This window comes from Silene latifolia, chromosome X (genome assembly GCF_048544455.1).
Source record: "Silene latifolia isolate original U9 population chromosome X, ASM4854445v1, whole genome shotgun sequence".
Classification (NCBI taxonomy): Eukaryota; Viridiplantae; Streptophyta; class Magnoliopsida; order Caryophyllales; family Caryophyllaceae; genus Silene; species Silene latifolia.
Window position 1 is genome coordinate 346,192,691 of NC_133537.1, and position 20,529 is coordinate 346,213,219.

At 36.8% G+C, this 20,529-nt stretch overlaps 3 protein-coding genes across 3 annotated transcripts; 1 reads left to right on the top strand and 2 right to left on the bottom strand.

Moving 5' to 3' along the window:
- Positions 1-7,504: 7,504 nt before the first annotated feature.
- On the bottom strand, positions 7,505-8,776 carry LOC141621107 (uncharacterized protein At4g26485-like). The gene is made up of 3 exons (XM_074437811.1): positions 8,611-8,776; positions 8,286-8,511; positions 7,505-8,060 (listed from the first exon to the last, which is right to left on the bottom strand). Exons 1-3 carry the CDS (start codon positions 8,774-8,776, stop codon positions 7,778-7,780), a joined length of 675 nt encoding a protein of 224 aa, XP_074293912.1. The 3' UTR covers positions 7,505-7,777.
- Positions 8,777-11,454: 2,678 nt separating this feature from the next.
- Positions 11,455-14,977, bottom strand: LOC141621108 (uncharacterized protein At4g26485-like). The gene is made up of 4 exons (XM_074437812.1): positions 14,370-14,977; positions 12,509-13,625; positions 12,166-12,364; positions 11,455-11,920 (listed from the first exon to the last, which is right to left on the bottom strand). The coding sequence occupies exons 2-4, from the start codon at positions 12,714-12,716 to the stop codon at positions 11,629-11,631; spliced, it is 699 nt and encodes a 232-aa protein (XP_074293913.1). The 5' UTR covers positions 12,717-13,625; positions 14,370-14,977; the 3' UTR covers positions 11,455-11,628.
- Positions 14,978-15,591: 614 nt separating this feature from the next.
- LOC141621109 (uncharacterized) lies at positions 15,592-16,533 on the top strand. The gene is made up of 2 exons (XM_074437813.1): positions 15,592-15,845; positions 15,930-16,533. The coding sequence occupies exons 1-2, from the start codon at positions 15,592-15,594 to the stop codon at positions 16,531-16,533; spliced, it is 858 nt and encodes a 285-aa protein (XP_074293914.1).
- The last annotated feature ends 3,996 nt before the right edge of the window (positions 16,534-20,529 follow it).

Consider the following 20,529-nt stretch of genomic DNA (forward strand, 5'->3'; position numbering starts at 1 on the left):
GACTACGGAGGGGACAAGCATTTCGATGGAAAACTTGGATCATTCTTCATAAGATATAATCACGCGTTGGGGTGCCCACAACAGTCTAGGACACCTCCGCCGCTATACGAAATATTTCCTAAGGTTGTCTGTGTTCCAATGGCTCATTAGAGGCACACCCTCCATGTGTCGCCACCCGGTATGTCCCCGGCCTCATTTCTTCAACCACCCTGTAGGGTCCCTCCCAGTTGGCCGTCATCTTACCATGGATGTTTCCTTTGTTGGTTGCGGCCGACTTTCTCAGGACTAGATCTCCTACTCTCAAGTCCCTTTTGTGGACCCTACGGTTGTAGGCTCTTCTCATTCGGTTTTGATATCTTTGTCAAGTTGAGCCGTGCCGTATCTCGACTTTCTTCGACCAGGTCTAGGGAGGCTCTCGGGCCTTCTTCATTTTCGACTGGGTTAAAGGTTTGCGTTCTGAATGTCGGCACCGCTTCAATTAGCGGGGACGACCTCGGACCCATAGACTAGGTGGAATGGACTTTACCCCTGTTGCTTCTTTCTCCGTGGTTCGAAGGGACCACGGGACGCCGGGTAGTTCATCGGCCCATCTTCCCTTTAGATCTTCAACCTTCTTCTTCAACCCGTTCAGTATTGTTTTATTAGCCGCCTCCGCCCGCCCGTTGCTACGAGGGTGGCGGATGACGGAGAAGAGTATGCAAATTTGATACCGAGCTCTTCCAACCAATTCATCACCATGTCGCTCCAAAACTCTCGGTCGTGGTCAAATACAATGACTTGGGGTAACCCAAAACGAGTTATGATGTTCTCCCAAATCACCTTTCTTACGGCCGCCGTGGTCTTGGCAGTACCGCGACGCCTCGACCCATTTGGTGAAGTAGTCAACGGCGACAATCAGGTACTTCCTTCCTCCAGAGGCCGTCGGAAATGGTCCTAATAAATCCATCCCCCCTTTGTGCAAATGGTAGGGGATTAATCGGTTGCGAGGTCTCGGGAAGGTGCATGTACACGGAGCATGCATCGACAATTCTTGCACTTCTTGGTTTTTACCCTGGAATCTTTCAAAGCATAGTAGGCCGAAGTAGCCGGCTCGGAGAGCTTTGTGGGCTAGCGTTCTCGCCCCCATGTGATGTCCGTAGATGCCTTCGTGAATCTCTGTCGAGTATAAGCTCGCGTCGGTGGGCCGACACATTTCAAGAGTGGTCTTGTTACGGACCTTCTGTACAATTCTCCTTCGAACACTAAGTACCTTGCAGCGATCCTTCTTATCTTCTGAGACAGACTGCGGTCCTCCGGCAACTCTTTTGTCAGCTTGTATTTCATTATCGGAGTCATCCACGTCGTCTCGGCTTCGATGTCGCCCACCATGCCGACGGTCTCAGTGATGCTTTTAGCATTTCTGATATCCACCAGCACGGTTCGACTGACATTTTTGATCTTGGAACTGCAAGTTTTGAGAGAGCGTCGGCTCGGTTGTTCGCAGACACTGGGATGCACTGTATTTGGAAAGATTTCAATTTTGAGGTGTCAGCTTTTACCATATCCAGGTACCTTACCATCCCATCGTCTCGAGTCTCATACTCTCCTCGGATTTGATTAGTCACTAAGAGCGAGTCTGTTTTCAACACAATATGCTCCGCCCCGGCAGCTCTAGCTAACTCGACTCCAGTTATCACCGCCTCATATTCGGATTCGTTATTTGAGGTCGAGAAGGTAAACTTCAAGGCGTACTCAAACTCATTTCCGTTAGGGCTGATGATAAGGATGCCGGTTCCTGAGCTGTTCGCCGTGGAGGACCCGTTGGTATACACTTCCCACACGCCGGGATGTGATTCTTCTTGATACGTGCACTCGGCCAGGAAGTCTGCAAGCGCTTGCCCCTTTATCGAAGGCCTCGACTTGTACTGAATGCCAAAGCCCGAGAGCTCCACTGCCCATTTGATAAGTCTGCCGGATTTTTCGAATTTTTCTAATGCTTTCTCCAATGGCTGGTCGGTTAAGACCGTCACGGGATGTGCGTCGAAGTAGGGTTTCAGCTTCCTTGCGGCAACGACGACGGCGAGGGCTGCCTTTTCGATTAGTGGGTAATTTCTTTCGGCGGCCAGCGATGTATATGGTGATAAAGTAAATTGGGTATTCTTTGCTTATTTTCTTCCCTGACGATTACGGCACTGACCGGGGCCGAGGTAACTGCTAAGTATAGATATAGCGTCTCCCCTAGCGTCGGCCTGGACAGGGTCGGCAGTGTCAGAAGGTGGGCTTTCAGTTGTCTGAAAGCCGTGCTATGTTCCTCCCCCCAGCTAAAGTTTTTATTCCCCTTCAGCACTTTAAAGAACGGAGTGCTCTTGTCGGCCGACCGAGAGATGAAGCGGGCGAGAGCCGCCATCCTTCCGGTCAGCGTCATAACCTCTTTTCGATTTCTCGGCTCCGGTAGGTCTAGTATTGCTTTGACTTTCTCCGGATTGGCATCAATTCCCCGGCGACGACAAGCACGCCGAGGAACTTGTCGGCCGGACACCGAAGTTACATTTATTTGGGTTAAGCTTCATTTTATATTTCCTTAGTGAACAAAATGTCTCGCCTAAATCGGCTAAGTGCTCATTTGTCGGACTTGCTTTTTACAATAGCATCGTCGACGTAAGCCTCGATGTTTCGCCCTTTTTGATTTTGGAACACTTTGTCCACCAACCTAGTGTAAGTTGCGCCAGCGTTCTTCAAACCGAACGGCATCATTTTATACATGAATGTGCCGTGACTGGTGATTAATGCGCATTTAGGCATATCTTCCTCGGCCATAAATACCGATGATACCACGAGAAGGCGTCTAGCAGGCTTAGCATAGTGTAGCTGCCGTGGCGTCAATTAAACCATCTATTCGAGGCAAGGGATAGCAATCTTTAGGGCACGCTTTATTAAGATTGGTAAAATCAACACACATCCTCCACGCCCCTGACGATTTTCTCACCATTACAATATTTGCTAGCCACTCAGGGTAAGTACAAGGTATGATAAAGCCCGCCGCTAATAATTTGTCTATTTCAGCTTTGATGGCCTCATCCTTCTCGGCCGAGGAGTTCCTCATCTTCGCTTTGACCCCGAGCGGTGGAGAGTACGTTCGGCTTGTGAACGATCACCTCTCGGCTCACGCCGGCATCTCGGCGGTGAGTATGCGAAGACATCTTTGTTCTTCCTCGCAGGTCTAGGAGATCAGCCCGAATTTTGGCTCCGGTTGACACCGAAGCGATTTACGGTGCGCCCTGGGTCAATTTCCACTTCCTCGGTCTCGGCTCCTTCGACCATGCCGACATTAGTATTCATCGGTTCGCCCTCCTGCTGCAAGGATGGGCTCTTCCCTTTCTCCGATTTCTTCGCCACTTTGAGGGATTGCATGTTGCACCCCCTGGCAGACACTTTGATATTGACTATTTCATCTTTCTCGTCCTTTGAGACGAGCTTTTGTGCTTCCCCCCGGTCCGAGACGTACATTAATGTCAGGGCCCGGATAGACATCACTGCATCGGCCTTGCTCAAAGTGACCCGGCCTATGAGAACATTGTAGGCGGACGAACCATCGATAACCACGAACTCAGATAAAACATTTTTAGCCGCATCCTCTTGGCCGAACATAACCGGCAGTCTGATTGACCCCAGGGGTACCAGGCCGGCCCCAGAGAAGCTGTATAGCGGGTTAATGCAGGGGCTCAGGTCTCCAATCTTCAGACCGAGATTAAGAAAGCACTCCCTGAACATGATGTTCGTGTAGGCGCTTGTGTCAATCAGACACCTTTTGACCAAGTGGTTGGCTATATCCAGGTGGACTACAAGCGGGTCGCTGTGCGGGGCGACGACTCCCTCGTAGTCCTTCTTTCCAATGGTTATATCGGGGATGGTGGAAGCGGGGATCACTACAAACAATTACTTAAATCTCCCTTTTATAATCAAAAAACCCAAAACCCTTAATATACTTGTACAAAAAATATTTTATTTTGATAACCTAAAATTTTATAATAATAAATTGTATATTTAAATATGTTAGTTTTTATGATAAGATATCACGTTGTTAAAATAAATTTAGAATATTAATTAACTTAGGTGTTGTTTTTGGGCTTCTCTTCTTTTGGGTCAGTCATATCCTATAGAACGGTTCTATAGCAGAGTTGCTCCCATTTTTTTTTTCAAACCTAGCTATCCAACTCGTTTTGGTCCTCCTGCCTAGTAAAGGACTAAAGGTCATGCGTCTTAACTAATAATTTGGCCATATATAAAGGCCCATATTTCTTACAACACAATCACTCCAAAATATTTTCTCGGTAATTTCTTTGCGCTCAAATTTCGATCTCGCATACGATTTTAGCAATGTCGAATGTTTGCGCTTGATTCCGGCCACTAAGCTCTAGAGAAATCAAAGATCATGATTCTAGCTCAAGCATTCATCGCATTGATGCCGATTCTTTCAAATTTAAGGTTTTTCTCTGTTTTTTTCTGTTTGTTTATGTTGAATTTTATCCGATGATAATGTATTAATTTTTGCTTGTGAAATTGATAGGATGATAAAGACGGTGATATGAGGTTCGATTTCGATAAGACATATAGGATTGTGATGTGGTCATGATTGAAATAGAGTTTTATTTGTAGCATGACGAGAGTTGATGCTACTTTCCCTACATGTTGAAAAAAACATCTCCATTTCATACTGAAATTTTGCCACGATTTATCAGTATTCTCTCACAAATATTGTTATGTTTATTAGTATTATGTCACAATTTATCGGTATTATGTCATGCGTTGCTCCACATTCATATGCTTTGATCCACATTCATAATGAGTTGATGCTGATAAATTGGTTTGCAGAATAAGAAGTAAGCAAAATAAGAAGTGACTAGTTTCGTGGCCCGTGAATTTCACGAAATATTTTATTTTTAGTGTGTTATTTTTAGTATTTTTAGTAATTGAGACTTTATAAAATATCAAATCACATAGTAAGATTACCTCATGAATAATTCATGATAGATCATGTAATAAAAATACGGGCATTGACATGTTAACATAAAGATCAAAGTCGATAAATTAAAGAGCGCTATTTTTTCAAAGGTAAAATGATGAAAAAAATTCAACAAATACCAAAATAAAAAATACAGTTGAAAAAAAAAACTAAAAAACTATTACTCATTTACGTTGATGTCGTCAATCTTGCACTTAGTTTTTATATATAGTTCTTTAAGCAATCATAATATTTAATTTCTCCATATAGTCTTCTTTCTCCAATGAATCGTCCTTATAAAAAAGTAACTCAGTAATTAGTGCGAATTAACCAACAAAACAGTATAATTTGTTTTATACAATATTATCGTTATTAACTTAAACTTCCTCTTAAATAGAGAAAGAAAGAGGGAATATGAATGAAGTTTTAGAGATGTAAGTGTGTTCACCTTTGAATAGGTCAACACCATAAATCTTGGTAGACCCTAAATGAAAACAAAACAAATACATACGATGAAGTTGAAAAATGTGATCAAAACTTCATCTAAAACCTTAATACATTTACCTTAATTGGAATAGAATAATAGGAAGATTAGTGACACATTTAGTTTTACTAACAATAGGGATGAGAAAAATTGTGGTTATAAATTTTGCCTTCCAATAAAAATATATAAACAATTGAAGATGCGTTTATGACTTTTGAGCATCATTTTTTCATTATTATCAAATTTAATATAAGTATAAATATGAATCAAGGTTCATGACTTTTGAGCATCATTTTTTTCATTTTTATGAAATTTAATATAAACATAAATAAGGAGTAAGAAGAAATGGAATGTATAAGGTTTAGTTGATTGGAGTAATAAATAAGCGAGTTAAGTGAGAGCTTTACACTTTGTGAAGATGTGTTTCATTAATTTAAGACCCTATAAAATGGTGCAAATTCAATAACTTGATTTTAAGACGTAGAGTTCGATTTGACCTACACTATCTTAAATCGGTTAGATGTGAAAGTGGTTTTCACTCTTTTCAAGTTGAGCATTATCAATTTAGTATAATCCTCTAAATATGGTAATTATCACATTATAATTCAAAATTTCATGAGATATTGTTGTAATTTTTTCTTTAAATGGCTCCTTAGCATGTGTCTATTGTGCACATGATAGAAAAACCCATTTAGTATTGATAAATAATTTGAAATTAATATTTTTCGAAAATATTTTTTGTTTAAAGATGTGGTGACCTCTTTAAAAAACTGGTTAACTTCAAAATGTAGGGTTAAGACTATCTCAATTTATGACCATTGGCAGATGAGATCAATTTTACGTATCCTATGTATTTTTAAAGATAAAAATATAATACTCGTAACATAAATTGCTGTTAAATCAACGGAAAAGAGGTAATGAATAACAAGTTTTGCACTTGCGACTTAACTTAATTTCAATTCATTCTACTTTGACAATAGATATCTTGACCTAGATTATCAGATTTTTAATATTACGTATTATAGAAAGTAGGGTTTTAGAAAGTATATACATATATACAGTATTAATCTTCATCTTATTCACTAGCTCGTGTTATAGAAAGTATATATCATAGCTCGTGTTATAGATAGTACTAGGTTTGGTGCCCGGCTACGCCCGGGCTACCTTTATTCTTGCTGAAGACGGGTCGTCATATTCTAATAAATCTTTATACTTTTAACCAAAACTCGTCATATTCTAATATTCTAATATTCTCTAAATTTATACTCGTCATATTCTAATATGACTTTTGGTGAACCACGAATTTTCGAATAAGACGGTCTCACACCTTGAGACGGTCTATTTTTTAAAAAAAAGTTGGTTCATTTAGTGTTAATAAATGTGTTTTTTTTTTATATATTAGGATGATCTCACAGCATGAGACCGTCTCACACAAGAATTACTGATCTACAATTAGTCTTGCTGAAGACGGGTCGGAGCAAGTGACGGGTAATGTCACTCACAAAACGGATAGGAGGGACAAGGTGGGGGCACCCCCATGTGCTTCCCTCTCTCCTTTATTTGGGTCATTTATGAGAGAAAATGGTATCTGTCACTCCAAAATGGCGGATACGTACCATCACAAATGAGATTTTGTGTTCCACTAATATCACAAGACTCATTTGTGCTAGGCTATACTACCTAAGTGAAACACTCAAACCCCAACTCCTCGGCTTGTTATTATTCTTGTTCGACATGTGAGCTCACGAATTTGGGACAGATTAGTTTGGTGAGGTCACCATCAATTTCTAAAAAGTTATACTTGAGTGCATACCTCATTAATTATTTTTTCAATTAGACTCTCTTAAGACGAAAATAAATATAATATTATATATCTCATCTTAAGATTAAGGCAGATATTTCCATGGTACACAAGAATTTGCGTTATTTAGATCATACATTACATACACACCTAGTTGGATTGATAGGAATTGAAGTAGGAAGATTAGTGAGCACTCTACATACTCATGAGTTAGCCATATGTATCTCTACTTGCAACATTGGAGAATGACTACTTTTCAAATATGGAAATATCATACAGTACTAGTAGCTTATAAAAACATACACTTCAGTCTTGCACGAGTTTACATCTAGTCATCCACTACGGAGTGTACTCTGATAATTAACATGCAACACAATTCAACAACTTGAAAATGAAAATACATGATGATTATCTTACAAAAAACATTCTAGTAATAAGAACCTACCCCATGCATATGCATGTATAATCGGGTTTCACAAAAAGTTATAGTGGTTCGACCATATATGGAAGTTTATTGAACGGAAAACATGAAGGTGGAGCATGCTCCAACGGGGAAAGTACGGTCGCATCGACTACCATGCGCTTCCCCTTTCTTGTTAGTGTACCCTGGATATTCCCACTTATAAAAGGGAGCTTCATCTACCAAATTTAGACCTTCTTCTTCAGCCAGTTCCGTAATGTTCCAACGATCGAAGGGATGTGAAGTCTTGTGAGTGACATGTATTATCTCTCCCGTCTTTGATAATAGCTTATATGCGCTCTTGAAAAACCCTTTGATCAAATTTTTATGAAGCCTGCATGCAACATGCCACTATGCCAGTTATTAAATAAATTGATATACATGTTGTCATCGACCATCCATTTCTAATTTGATAAACATGTTCCATTTAATTGTATACGATTTTAAATATTTCCCCAATAAACTTAATAAGAAAACATATACTACTCCGTACAATCAAATGGATTAAAAATAAAAGAAGTTCAGCAAGAGAGGGACATTTGCAACAAGTGAAACATACTCAATTTGGAGGTAATCATCCTCTGGGCGTAACATATGATGGCCACCAACAACAAGAGGGACATTTGCATGGGGGAAGTTGAAGATAATCCTGTCGAAACGATGTTGTCGGAGAACAGCATGTGAACTCAATGTATGAGCATCTACTTCATGAAGGATGGTGCAATTCTTGTCCTTGAGATCTTCCAGATTACTCTCACCCGCCCTATACTTGAGCATTACCTCATCTGCAGTAAAATAACAAATTATAGCCAAGTATTTCATAAGATCGATCTTGTTTGGATACCAAAATAGGAGAGAATTAAAGGGACAAGAAATATAGTGACCTTGGGAATGAAGCGAGGTGGCGAAAATTTTGGATGCTTTTCCGAAAGCATTAGCTAAGCTGAGGGCAAATGAGAAATCACCTTCCCCAACTAGCAATATTTTCTGGTCACTTCTGTAATGTTTTATACACCTTATTACCACTACTTTCTTTTTCTTCCCTCTCATCTCGGCTTTGATTATCAGTTGCCTTTCACTACTCCACCCTTTTGTAGAGCACAAATTCTCATTGAAGACATGACATATCCGTCACAAGCTTGTGACGGATACCATTTTACCTCACAATGTACCCACTTTTTCTCTCTCTGCAACACTATTCATGTGGCCCCCTTTCTCCACTAACCCATTTTGTTACCATTTTATCTCACAAAATATCCGTCACAAATGGTAACCCGTCACAAGGGAGACCAATTGTTTGTAGAGAGTTAGTAGCATTTTTCAGCTTCCTACGAAAACATAAATAACCACAAAGTATTAGTTAAGAGGTAAGACAATCTTAAATTAAGATGGTGTGAGAGATCTTACCGTAAAACGGCCTTAAGTGTGTGTTTGGTCTTGCTTTAAAAGTATTTTTAATGTTTCTTTTTTTTAAAAGGGTTTGCTAAACGTCGCCCCTAGTTTTACTCATGTCGCCCATAACAAATTACTATTTTGCCCCTTGCTCCATTATACACTACCATCTTGTTTATTTTCATTTCCGTATTCAAACTAATTCCGCTTCAAAAATTAAAAACCCGCTTCAAAAATAACAAAAAAACGTGTACAAGAACAACAATAACAAAAAAATAGCAAAAAAAACCGAAAAAAAAAACAGATATCACTTTTAGTTTTTTTACATATTTTAGTAAGTTGATTTTCATATCATATATTAATAAACGATCATTAATAACAAGGATAATTAATAACCAAAAAACGATTAAATTAAAAACAAAATTGACGATTAGAAAAGAACAGAATTTTAAACGGCCATAACGTTATGCTCGGGTGTCCGATTTTGACGATTTTTTTTTTTCAAATCGCATAACTTTTCAAGACGAACACAATGGTTAAAAAAAAAAAAAATTGGAAAGTGGCTCATTCATGTGAAAAACACGAATTGGCCTGCACATGTTTATGTGATTTACACGAATCAGCCTAGGCCAGTTCATGTAAATCACACTAATGGGCCTAGGCCTGTTCGTGTAAACAGGCACAGACCCATTCTTGTGATTTACATGAACTGGCCTAGGCTGATTCGTGTAAATCACATGAACAGGCTCAGGCCAATTCGTGTTTTTCACACGAATGAGCCACTTTTCCCTTCAATATTTCTCAAAATGATTTTTATAATTTTTTCTAGAATATTTTTTCATAAAAATCAAAGTCAAAGGTTTACCTCGTAAAACGAAAACGTCATATATAAAATAATGGAGGAAGTACTTTACTAATAAGAATAATTTAAGACATTAATAATACATTTAAGTTAAATATAGAATCTAATTAAAACACGTATTAGCCTTGTAAAGAAAACCGGTAAAAACAATATCTGTTGGTAGCTAAATTAGAGTCGAATTACTTGGTAGCTAAATTAGAGTACGTACTAATTAACCATTTACCTTTATAAAAACCCCCCACAACAATAAGAATTACTGCATAGTATTTACCTTTTATAAAAATCCCCACCACAATAAGAACAATTAGTCTTGCTGAAGACGGGTCGGAGCAAGTGACGGATAATGTCACTCACAAAACGGATACGGGGGACAAGGTGGGGGCACCCCAAGTGCTTCCGTCTCTCCTCTATTTGGGTCATTTGTGAGTGAAAATAGTATCCGTCACTCCAAAGTGACGAATACGTGCCGTCACAAAAGAGATTTTGTGCAATAAGAATTACTGCATACTCAACTTGCTTTTGGCGGTAAGCTTAGATGCTCGACGTTGAGTTTTCTCATGAACATAATGATGACTACTCGTATAATTTATTACGAGGGGACTTCTTGATAGTTGCATTACATGCAGATAGTTTCAACTCTCAAGGAACGCCGTCGCCTACGGCCTACTATAGTGCTAAACTGCTAATGCAATGCCCCATAAATAATAAGATGCAGATAATTATGATTTGACCTAATAGAACGTCAATAAATCTACGTCCCTAATTTAAGAGTCATCACCTTTATTTACAGTTGTCAAAAAAAAAAAAAAAAAAAAAAAAAAAAAAAGTCATCAAATACATATCAATTTATAATTTTATATATATATGTGAACTTTTTTGGTGTCCCCCTTATAACTAAAGGTAATTCACCAAAGAGAATATTATAAAGTTTTAAGTGTAACCGTGTAAGGAATATGGTTCTCTCGGAACACACATGAATTTTTCATATGAATGCATGTTGAAAAGTAATATATTTGTCTTATATATATACACACAAGTGGTATATGATACCTGACACATTTTAAGCTTATTAAGATGGATAGAACCATCTTAAATGAGAATTTGTGATAAAACATCTTTGGACGTAAATGTTATAATCGCGCTTCCTAATAAATTTAACAGTTAATCTTAATTAGGATAGAAATATTTATTTTATTCTTAAAACATAATTAAATAATATTCCGTAGTCCATACCATATACTTGTACTGAGTATACGATAGTAAAGCTAAGATATTTACCTAGACCCCAAACACGTCTTATCAAATACTAGTATTTAATCCATTTTAATAGTAAAACAGATATCTCCCTATGTCATAACAAAAATTTGGGTAAATATTGTACAGTATAAAATAGCTAGATTAATTACGGCAGAGCTGTATGTAGAAAGTCGTAAAGTAGTAGAGAATTTGGGTAAATATTGTACAGTATAAAATAGCTAGATTAATTACGGCAGAGCTGTATGTAGAAAGTCGTAAAGTAGTAGAGAGTCCTAGGGAATGATACTCCTAAAAGATATTATCACGTTATCTTGAAATAATGCATCAAAAATTCAATAGCAACGAAATTCATAGTCGTAAATTGAAAAATATAGAAGGAACAATTAAGTAATTACATAACAGAGATGATAGAAATGATGAAGGTGGAGCAAGCACCAACGGGGAAAGACTCGTCACATTTAATTCCATGGCCTTCACCTTTCTTGTTGCAATACCCTGGATAATAATCCCACTCATTAAATTCAGTTTCCACGACATACTCCATACGTGCCTCTTTTGCCAATTCTCTAATGTTCCAACGATCAAATGGATACGCCGTCTTGTGGGTGATGTGTATCTGCCCCTCGTAACTCACTAGCTCGTATGCGTTTTTCAAAAAACCCCTTACCAAGTCTCGATGGAGCCTAAAAAATAAACAAATATCGTATGGTAATTAAGGAAATGTTAGCGATCTTTTATGGATAATATATATAAAAAAAAGATGATAATAAGTGAATTTACGTGGATTGTGGATAATTAATTAATTAGTGACAAACAAATTAACTTTGTACATACGGAGTAACTTGTAAGTAGTGCCGAATAAAATTTAGAATAATGAAAAACAACGATATAATAAATAATGTGATAATCACACGAAATAGAACATTACTCAATTTGGAATTGGTCGTGCTCACGATACACCAAATCTGCGTGTGGAAAATTGAAGACAATAACGTCAAAACAATGTTGTCTTAGAATAGCATGTCTGCTCATTGTATGAGCATCGACTTCATGCAACACGACGCAACCCTTTTCCTTAAGGACTTCTATATTCCTTTTCGCATTAGCATACCTCTCTATTACCTGACCTGCAACAACATATATATAAATTATAAAATTATTGCATCATTAGTATTAAAAAAAATAATACAATGAAGTACATCCAATATTCTAATGGCATGCATTATAGTTATACATACGGAATATATATGAAACAATGAAAATAGGGTGTTAGAGACGAAACATACGATATGAGTCAAGCGAGGTGGCAAACAAGTTAGAAGCATCTCCGAAAGCATTAGCTAAGCAGGTAGCGAAGGAGAAATCACCCTCGCCAACTAGCAATATCTTCTCATTACTACGGTAATGCATTATTCTTTTATCTTTTATCTTCAACTTATTTTCAATGTCTGACACTAGATCATTAACAACATTCTCCATTTTTTTCCTATTATCTTCGACTTTGTATTTCCAATTAATTTGCTATTTTATACACAAATTGTTGTATGATGAAAATATGAAATGCAAATCAATTATTAACACTTTTCACCTTCCAAAGCATTGGAAATATACACCAAGTAATGCATGTCACCTACTTTTAATGTATTATTAATTAAGTGTGATTCTTCGTTTCTTATGTAGTGCCCGTATAATCGTATATCCATCATAATTTTCATGAACATAGTAATGTTTCTTCCAACACAAATTTATTTCAAGGGGACATATTGATTAATTGTATAAGTTCCAAGATACTATGTCTCGCGTTGTCTCCTAGTTTTTTTCCTCTGTAATTCAATTCAATCGAGTATCAAATTTTCATACTGTGAGGGCCATATATTATTATACAGGTTGATGTGCTTTTGAGCTTTTCATACACTGGTGTTGTTACTACTATGCTCATTGGATCTTGGATTTCAATCCCAAAAATGGTGGAAATTCAACAACATAATCTTTTGAATTAGAGTCCGACTTCACCTAAACGGTCTTAAATCGGTTAGATGTGAAAGCGGTTTTCAGGTTGAAAATCGTCGACTTATAATGATTAAATATATAGTGTATGTAACATTCATCTATAGTATTTTTTAAAATTTAAAACAATTCCGTGAATTTTCATGAATCTTACGCTAGTACTAATTAATTTTATTTAGTTCCAAGAAATGTCTCATTCATACTTACCCTAAGGCAAAAAGGAACATATTAAGGCTCTGAACTCCGCATTTCGAGATGGGAATGAAAAGCTGACTCTCTTTCGGCTTACATAATATGGTAATAGCCTGGCCTTCTGCTCCTAGTTATCACTAGGAAATCCCTGTGATCCTTGCCTCGGTTTGAGTCCTTTCATCCAATGGTCTGTCAAAGAAGAGGTCAACCATCGCAATAGAGAAGGGCCTAAAAGGTACGAGGAGGAAAAACCGGAGTACAACTTAGACATAAGGTTTTAAATTGGGCTGTACCAATTCTACAGGGCGTCAGCCTTTGGTTTATGAAATCCTTAGAAAGGACCGAGAGGAAGATTTAAGACTACTTTTACAAAGGATCAAGCAAGTGGAAGGAATGAACAAACAAAGTTATGCCATAAAAATAAAAATAATCACATAAAGGCATAAAGCTGATTGTGTTATAATTACTTCCAGAAGTAAGGTGAAAGTTCACCTCTCCACTTCACCATGAACAGTAAGATAATGCTAAGTAATTGTGTATGAACAGTAGCACTTTTAAATTATACGGCAATGGTGGATTACTTATGAGAGTTGCATACTTATCTTCTTAAGCAGCTCCTTTTACTCTGTATAAATAGGTTGTCATATTTCAATAAGAAGGAGAGACAACACCATTACAAACTCTGAAATTATCTGAGCTAAAACACCAATTATTACAATACGTTATCAGCACGAAAGTCTCAAAAACTTCAAAGGTTCAAGGTATTGAGTTGTTATAATAACATAACTACGGAGTATTATATATGTAACTTGTTCACAATATATCATTTTTTACAAAAAAAAAAAAATGGACCATCAGTGTAATGGTATTAATTTGTTTTTAAGTTACATATTTTTCTTAATATACATCTTACCATAAAAGATAATAATTTACCTTTTGTGATAATCCACCGCGTGCTCGTGGTACTCAACCACGTAATATTCGCACGTCGGAGGGACCGTTGGATGGTGTTGCACCTCCCGCACAAAAAGGTTAAGATCGGAAAAATATCGACCTTAATAGTGAGCCTAGTGTTGAAAAACCAGGTTCCGAAATCCGACCGGAAGATATTCCGGGACCGTCTCATCATGTTGTGCATATAAAAAAAAAAGGATGCATAATAAGGTGGTGTTGGCGGCGGCGACGGCGGCGACAACCGGTTTTATTAAAATTACCGGATCAACCTTGAAAATACTCTATATATAAATTTTATAGAGCAGAAGGAATTACGGTCGCCCGTAAAATATTTACACTTCTTGTTATCTTTTCATCACCCTTTTGTTAAGTTACTCTTATCACATATCGTTGTATGTTTGGGTTATTATTAACATGATGATAATATGTTTGAAGGAAGTTTATGCTATATTAACTGAAGGAAGAAGAGAAAAAAAAATAATGATGAAGAAAATCAGAAAAAAATTGGTCTCGTGACATTCTTGAATTCGGCCAAAGCACCATTTAAAAAGACCAAGTTTTTTTTTTTTCAACATTTTCCACTATCAAAAGGTGTGTTCTTAGTAGGTAATTATAGGCAATGATGTGAAACAAAGTGTAGTGGAAATACACTACTAAGGACACATGTAATGTTCTTCAAAGCATGCGTACTAATTGCTCTACTACTAGTCTACTACCCACCCCACTAAATAATATTGATAAACAATTCAATATTTTAAGGAAAAGTGGAGGTGATAGGTCCACCATATACATAAACAATTCTTTTGGGTATTAATTGTTTTGTTTTGTACGTAACATCTTATGAAGTTTGGCCATTTTTATTGTTCAAAATTTATCTTTCAAAATTTGTTCTGTAAGGTAATATGACAAGACATAAGTTTTATATGGGTCTATAATGAGTATAAATATTATACTTCAATATTATATACCATATATGTACAGTAACTCATACCGCTATAAAAGGGTTTGATCTGTATCTTTTTATCTTATTCATATAAGTTTTGTTATATCAAGATTTGAACTCTTGACTTTTTATAAAGGTCAGACGTCTCGGACCACTATGACTTGTCATTCCATGTGATTACTTTTGTAAAGTAAATTTCATATATCGTCTAATTAAGTTTATCACTATTAACTTATTGTTAAATATGTTAATCAGAAAATGGCACATATGACGAAACGAGACTTTGATATCCTTGATAATAATGGCACAAAATACCTTCAATGGAGGGTGGATGCTAGAGCAAATTTAAAAGCCAAAGGACTAGAGCATACAATTTTAGTAGATGGAAATTCTACTTCACAAGAACAAGCAAAAGCAATAGTGTTCTTAAGGCATCATCTCCATGAAAATTTAAAAATTGAATATCTGTTTGTGGAGGATCCCAAAGAGTTATGGGATAATCTCTGCCAAAGGTTTGAAAGCCTGGAGAGAATTATTGGGGAAAGCTAAAGTATGATTTGGATGAATATACGATTCCAGGATTTCACTTCTGTTAGTGATTATGACTCGGCTATGCTTCGTATAACTTCACAGTTAAGGTTATGCGGACAAGCAACAATCGATGCGACCATGATAGAGAAAACTCTATCAACTATGCATGCCGATAATGCAGTCTTACAAGAATTATATCGTGAAAGGCATTATAATCGATATTGTGATCTAATTGCCATTTTAAGGATGGCTGAAGCAAATATGAAAGTTATGTTTCACAATCATAACAAAAGGCCAGCAGGGACTGTTGCTCCTCCTGAAACATATGTTGTTAAATCTGGACAACCATGGCGAAATTTCAAAAAGGGAAATACCACCTTTCATAAGGGGAAAGGAAAATGGCGTCCGAACTTCAAACCCCTAAATCCCAAATTTAAGGGGAAAAAGAAGTTTACGCCTAATAAAGGAAAGCCAAATCAAACCACCAAGTGTTTCAAATGTGGTATTGGACACTTTGGGCAAAAGAGTGTCGAATCGCTAAACATTTGGTTGACCTTTATACTGACTTCCCAAAAGGGAAAAGGAAAGGAAGTTGAAACAAACTTCGTGAAAGAAACATCTCCAGTTCTAAGTCTCGGATTTGTCTCGATTATCTTATCGATGATATAGATAATGGTTGCGGACCATCAACTTAAGTTTACTTTATGTGAAAAAAAAAAATATGTTAATAAATAATGACAGTTGTAAAATATTTCCCTTTACCATGTTTATTATGTATCATAAATAAAACTGAATTTTCTTTCTCTGTTTAATTTATTCATAACTATTTAATTTATTCATATTTATTTATTTTGAAGATATGGAAATTCAACAAAGAAATGCGAGAACAATGCCGATTGACGAGTGCCACAACTCATAGCATTCTCGAGCAATAAAGCCTATTTTATTGAACTAATGCCCATTAGGGCTAATGTTACCACAATTCTTTGGTGTTGTAACATTAATTGAAGGCTCAGGAAAGGCTTGTATAATGCTCCCAAAAGGGACACAAGTCATAATAAATGATGCACTGTATTCGAGTAAAACTCGTAGAAACTTATTAAGTTTCAAAGACTTACGGACAAATGGTTATCATATAGAAACCATTGAGTCAGATGATAAGGAGTATATGTATCTTACCAAAGTAGAGAATGATAAGAAATACATACTTGAAAAAATGTCAAGATACTCTTCTGGACTGTATTATACTTATATACGTCCATTTGAAATCAATTTGGTGTCTAAAGTGAAAACAGACAACCAAGAGCTTTATTCCTTATGGCATGACCGACTGGGTCACCCTGGAACAAGTATGATGATAAAAATTATCAAAAGTTCAACTGGACATCCTTTAACTAAAGTTAAAGTTCCACAATTTAAGGAACAATCTTGTACGGCTTGTTCACTTGGCAAATTGATTATCAGGCCTTCCAAAACTAAAGTCGGAATTGAATCTCCTATGTTTCTAGAGAGGATTCAAGGAGATATTTGTGGACCAATTAACCCACAATGTGGACCATTTCGATATTTTATGGTGCTAATTGATGCATCTACTCGATGGTGTCATGTTAGTTTATTATCCACAAGAAATGTTGCCTTTGCCAAATTGTTGGCACAAATCATTCGATTAAGGGCACAATTTCCGGACCATACAATCAAGAAAATAAGGCTTGATAATTTGGAGAGTTCACATCTAAAATATTCAATGACTATTGTATGTCACTCGGAATAGATGTGGAACATTCAGTGGCTCATGTTCACACACAAAATGGGTTAGCAGAATCATTAATTAAAAGATTACAATGGATTGCTAGACCATTATTGATGAAATGTAAGCTTCCATCTTCTGCTTGGGGACATGCTATTTTACATGCAGCAAACTTGTTACGGCTTCGGCCTACTGCTAATCATGTATTATCTCCGATGCAATTAGTCGTCGGAAAGGAACCTAGTATTGCACATCTAAAAACATTTGGATGTGCCGTTTATGTTCCTATTGCCCCGCCCAATCGTACCAAGATGGGCCCACAACGAAAAGTGGGAATTTATGTTGGATATGAATCTCCATCAATCATAAGATATCTCGAGCCAATGACAGGTGACTTGTTCACTGCAAGGTTTGATGATTGTCATTTTAATGAAATAAATTTCCCATGTTTAGGGGGAGATAAGATGATTCCATGTCAAAAGGACATTATATGGGATGCCAAAGCATTATCTTATCTAGACCCTAAGTCAAATATGTGTGAACAAGAAGTGTATAAAATTATACATCTTCAAAACATAGCAAACCAATTGCAGATGCATTTGAGATATAAAACAAGTGACAAAGTCACATATACTGCGTTAAATGCTCCGTCAAGAATTCAGATTCCCCAAAAACAATCGGGAAATCAATTGGTATGTGAACCTACTCGTAAGAAACGTGGTAGACCGATTGGATCAAAAGATCTTAAACCTAGAAAGTCCAAAAGAATGCCCCTGCGATGAAGAAATCATTACATGTTCGAAGAAGAAAATGAAGTACAAAAGGTGGAAAATGCCACTAAAACCCTTATTGAAGGGGATAATCATGTACTTACTAAAGAACATGAAGGCATTGATAATCAAAAAATATCAATGAATTATGCATATACGGGAAAACAAAGTGGGATAGAAAAATAACAAAAATTGATGATATTTTTGCCCATTATATCGCTGTTGAAGTTGTCATTGATAACGATGATATTGAGCCAAAATCTGTTGAAGAATGTCGACAAAGAGATGATTGGCCAAAATGGAAAGCGGCAATGATGGCAGAATTAAAATCATTTGAAAAACGAGAAGTTTTGGACTCAGTAACCCAAACACCTAAAGGTGTAAAACCGATTGGGTACAAATGGGTTTTTATCCGTAAACGCAATGAAAATAACGAAATTGTACGATACAAAGCCAGACTTGTTGCACAAGGTTTTTCACAAATACCGGGAGTAGATTATGATGAAACATATTCTCCGGTTGTTGATGCAACAACCTTAAGGTTCTTAACAAGTTTAGTATGTTCGAATCATTGCAAATGCGTTTAATGGATGTAGTTATTCTTGCATATTTATACGGAACACTTGACACTTTGAAATATATATGCGAGTTCGGATGGGATAAAGTTACCTTTTTCCCATAACTCAAACCCACAAGAAATATACAGTGTAAAATTGAAAAAATCCTTATATGGGACTGAAACAATCAGGGCGAATGTGGTATAATCGCCTTAAGGAATATCTTCTTAAGGAAGGATATGTCAATGATCCAATCAGTCCATGTGTTTTTATAAAACGTTCTGAAAAGGGTTTTGCAATTATTGCAGTATATGTTGATGATTTAAATATCATTGGAACAAACGATGAACTTGATATTACCGCAAAATATCGATGAAAGAATTTGAGATGAAAGACTTAGGGAAAACTAAGTTTTGTATTGGTCTTCAAATTGAACATTTGAAAGATGGGATTCTTGTTCATCAAACAACATATACTAAGAGAGTCTTACACAGATTCAATATGGGTAAATCATATCCTGTGAAGTCACCAATGTTAGTTCGCAATCTTGATCTGAAAAAGGATATATTCCGTCCACGAGAAGAAAATGAGGAAGTTCTCGGACCTCATGTACCGTATCTTAGTGCAATTGGTGCACTAATGTATCTGGCAAATAATACAAGACCAGATATTGCTTTTTGGTTAATCTTCTAGCAAGACATAGCGCAACACCAACAAGAAGGCATTGGAATGGTATTAAGTACCTCCTACGTTACCTTCAGGGAACCCAAGATCTTGGGCTATTTTACCAAGGAAGAAAAAATGCAACTCTTGTTGGTTATGCCGATGCAGGATATTTATCAGATCCACACAAAGCAAAGTCTCAAAATGGGTATCTGTTCACCTATGGCGGTACACCGATATCATGGAAATCAACCAAACAAACTTTGACCGCTACATCATCAAATCATCTTTGAACTAATTGCTCTTTATGAAGTCGCTCGTGAATGTGTATGGTTAAGATCAATGATACATCATATTCAGAAGGAATGTGGATTAAAAACAATAACTGATCAACCTACTATTATATACGAAGATAATGCGGCCTGCATTCATCAAATGAAAGAGGGTTTCATCAAAGGAGACAGAACCAAGCATATTGCACCAAAATTTTTCTTTACTCATGAACTTCAAAAGGAAGGTGTGGTTGATATTCAACAAATTTCATCAAAACACAACTTGGCAGATCTTTTCACAAAGTCACTCCCATCAACAACATTTCAAGAATTAGTAAAGAATATTGGAATGTGCCACCTTCGAGACAAATCTTCGAATCGAGGGGAGTTTCATACGTCGCACTCTTTTTCCCTTCATTAGGTTTTATCCCTTTGGGTTTTCCTAACAAGGTTTTTAATGAGGTAGTCGATGAAAGCGTATAAAACACACAATCCTATACATGAAAGGTGAACATTCAAGGGGGAGTGTTATAATTACTTCCAGAAGTAAGGTGAAAGTTCACCTCTCCACTTCACCATGAACAGTAAGATAATGCTAAGTAATTGTGTATGAACAGTAGCACTTTTAAATTATACGGCAATGGTGGATTACTTAT

What these genes read in the sequence shown, in the direction of transcription:
- LOC141621107 (XM_074437811.1), bottom strand. Translation starts at nt 8,776, where the DNA reads ATGAGAGGGAAGAAAAAGAAAGTAGTGGTAATAAGGTGTATAAAACAT. An exon ending in CACCTCGCTTCATTCCCAAG is followed by an intron (nt 8,512 to 8,610) that starts GTCACTATATTT and finishes ATTTTACTGCAG; the next exon opens with ATGAGGTAATGCTCAAGTAT. An exon ending in GATGATTACCTCCAAATTGA is followed by an intron (nt 8,061 to 8,285) that starts GTATGTTTCACT and finishes TGTTGCATGCAG; the next exon opens with GCTTCATAAAAATTTGATCA.
- LOC141621108 (XM_074437812.1), bottom strand. Translation starts at nt 12,716, where the DNA reads ATGGAGAATGTTGTTAATGATCTAGTGTCAGACATTGAAAATAAGTTG. An exon ending in ATATCGTATGTTTCGTCTCT is followed by an intron (nt 12,365 to 12,508) that starts AACACCCTATTT and finishes ATGTTGTTGCAG; the next exon opens with GTCAGGTAATAGAGAGGTAT. An exon ending in CACGACCAATTCCAAATTGA is followed by an intron (nt 11,921 to 12,165) that starts GTAATGTTCTAT and finishes TTTATTTTTTAG; the next exon opens with GCTCCATCGAGACTTGGTAA.
- LOC141621109 (XM_074437813.1), top strand. Translation starts at nt 15,592, where the DNA reads ATGGCACATATGACGAAACGAGACTTTGATATCCTTGATAATAATGGC. An exon ending in TGGGATAATCTCTGCCAAAG is followed by an intron (nt 15,846 to 15,929) that starts GTTTGAAAGCCT and finishes CACTTCTGTTAG; the next exon opens with TGATTATGACTCGGCTATGC.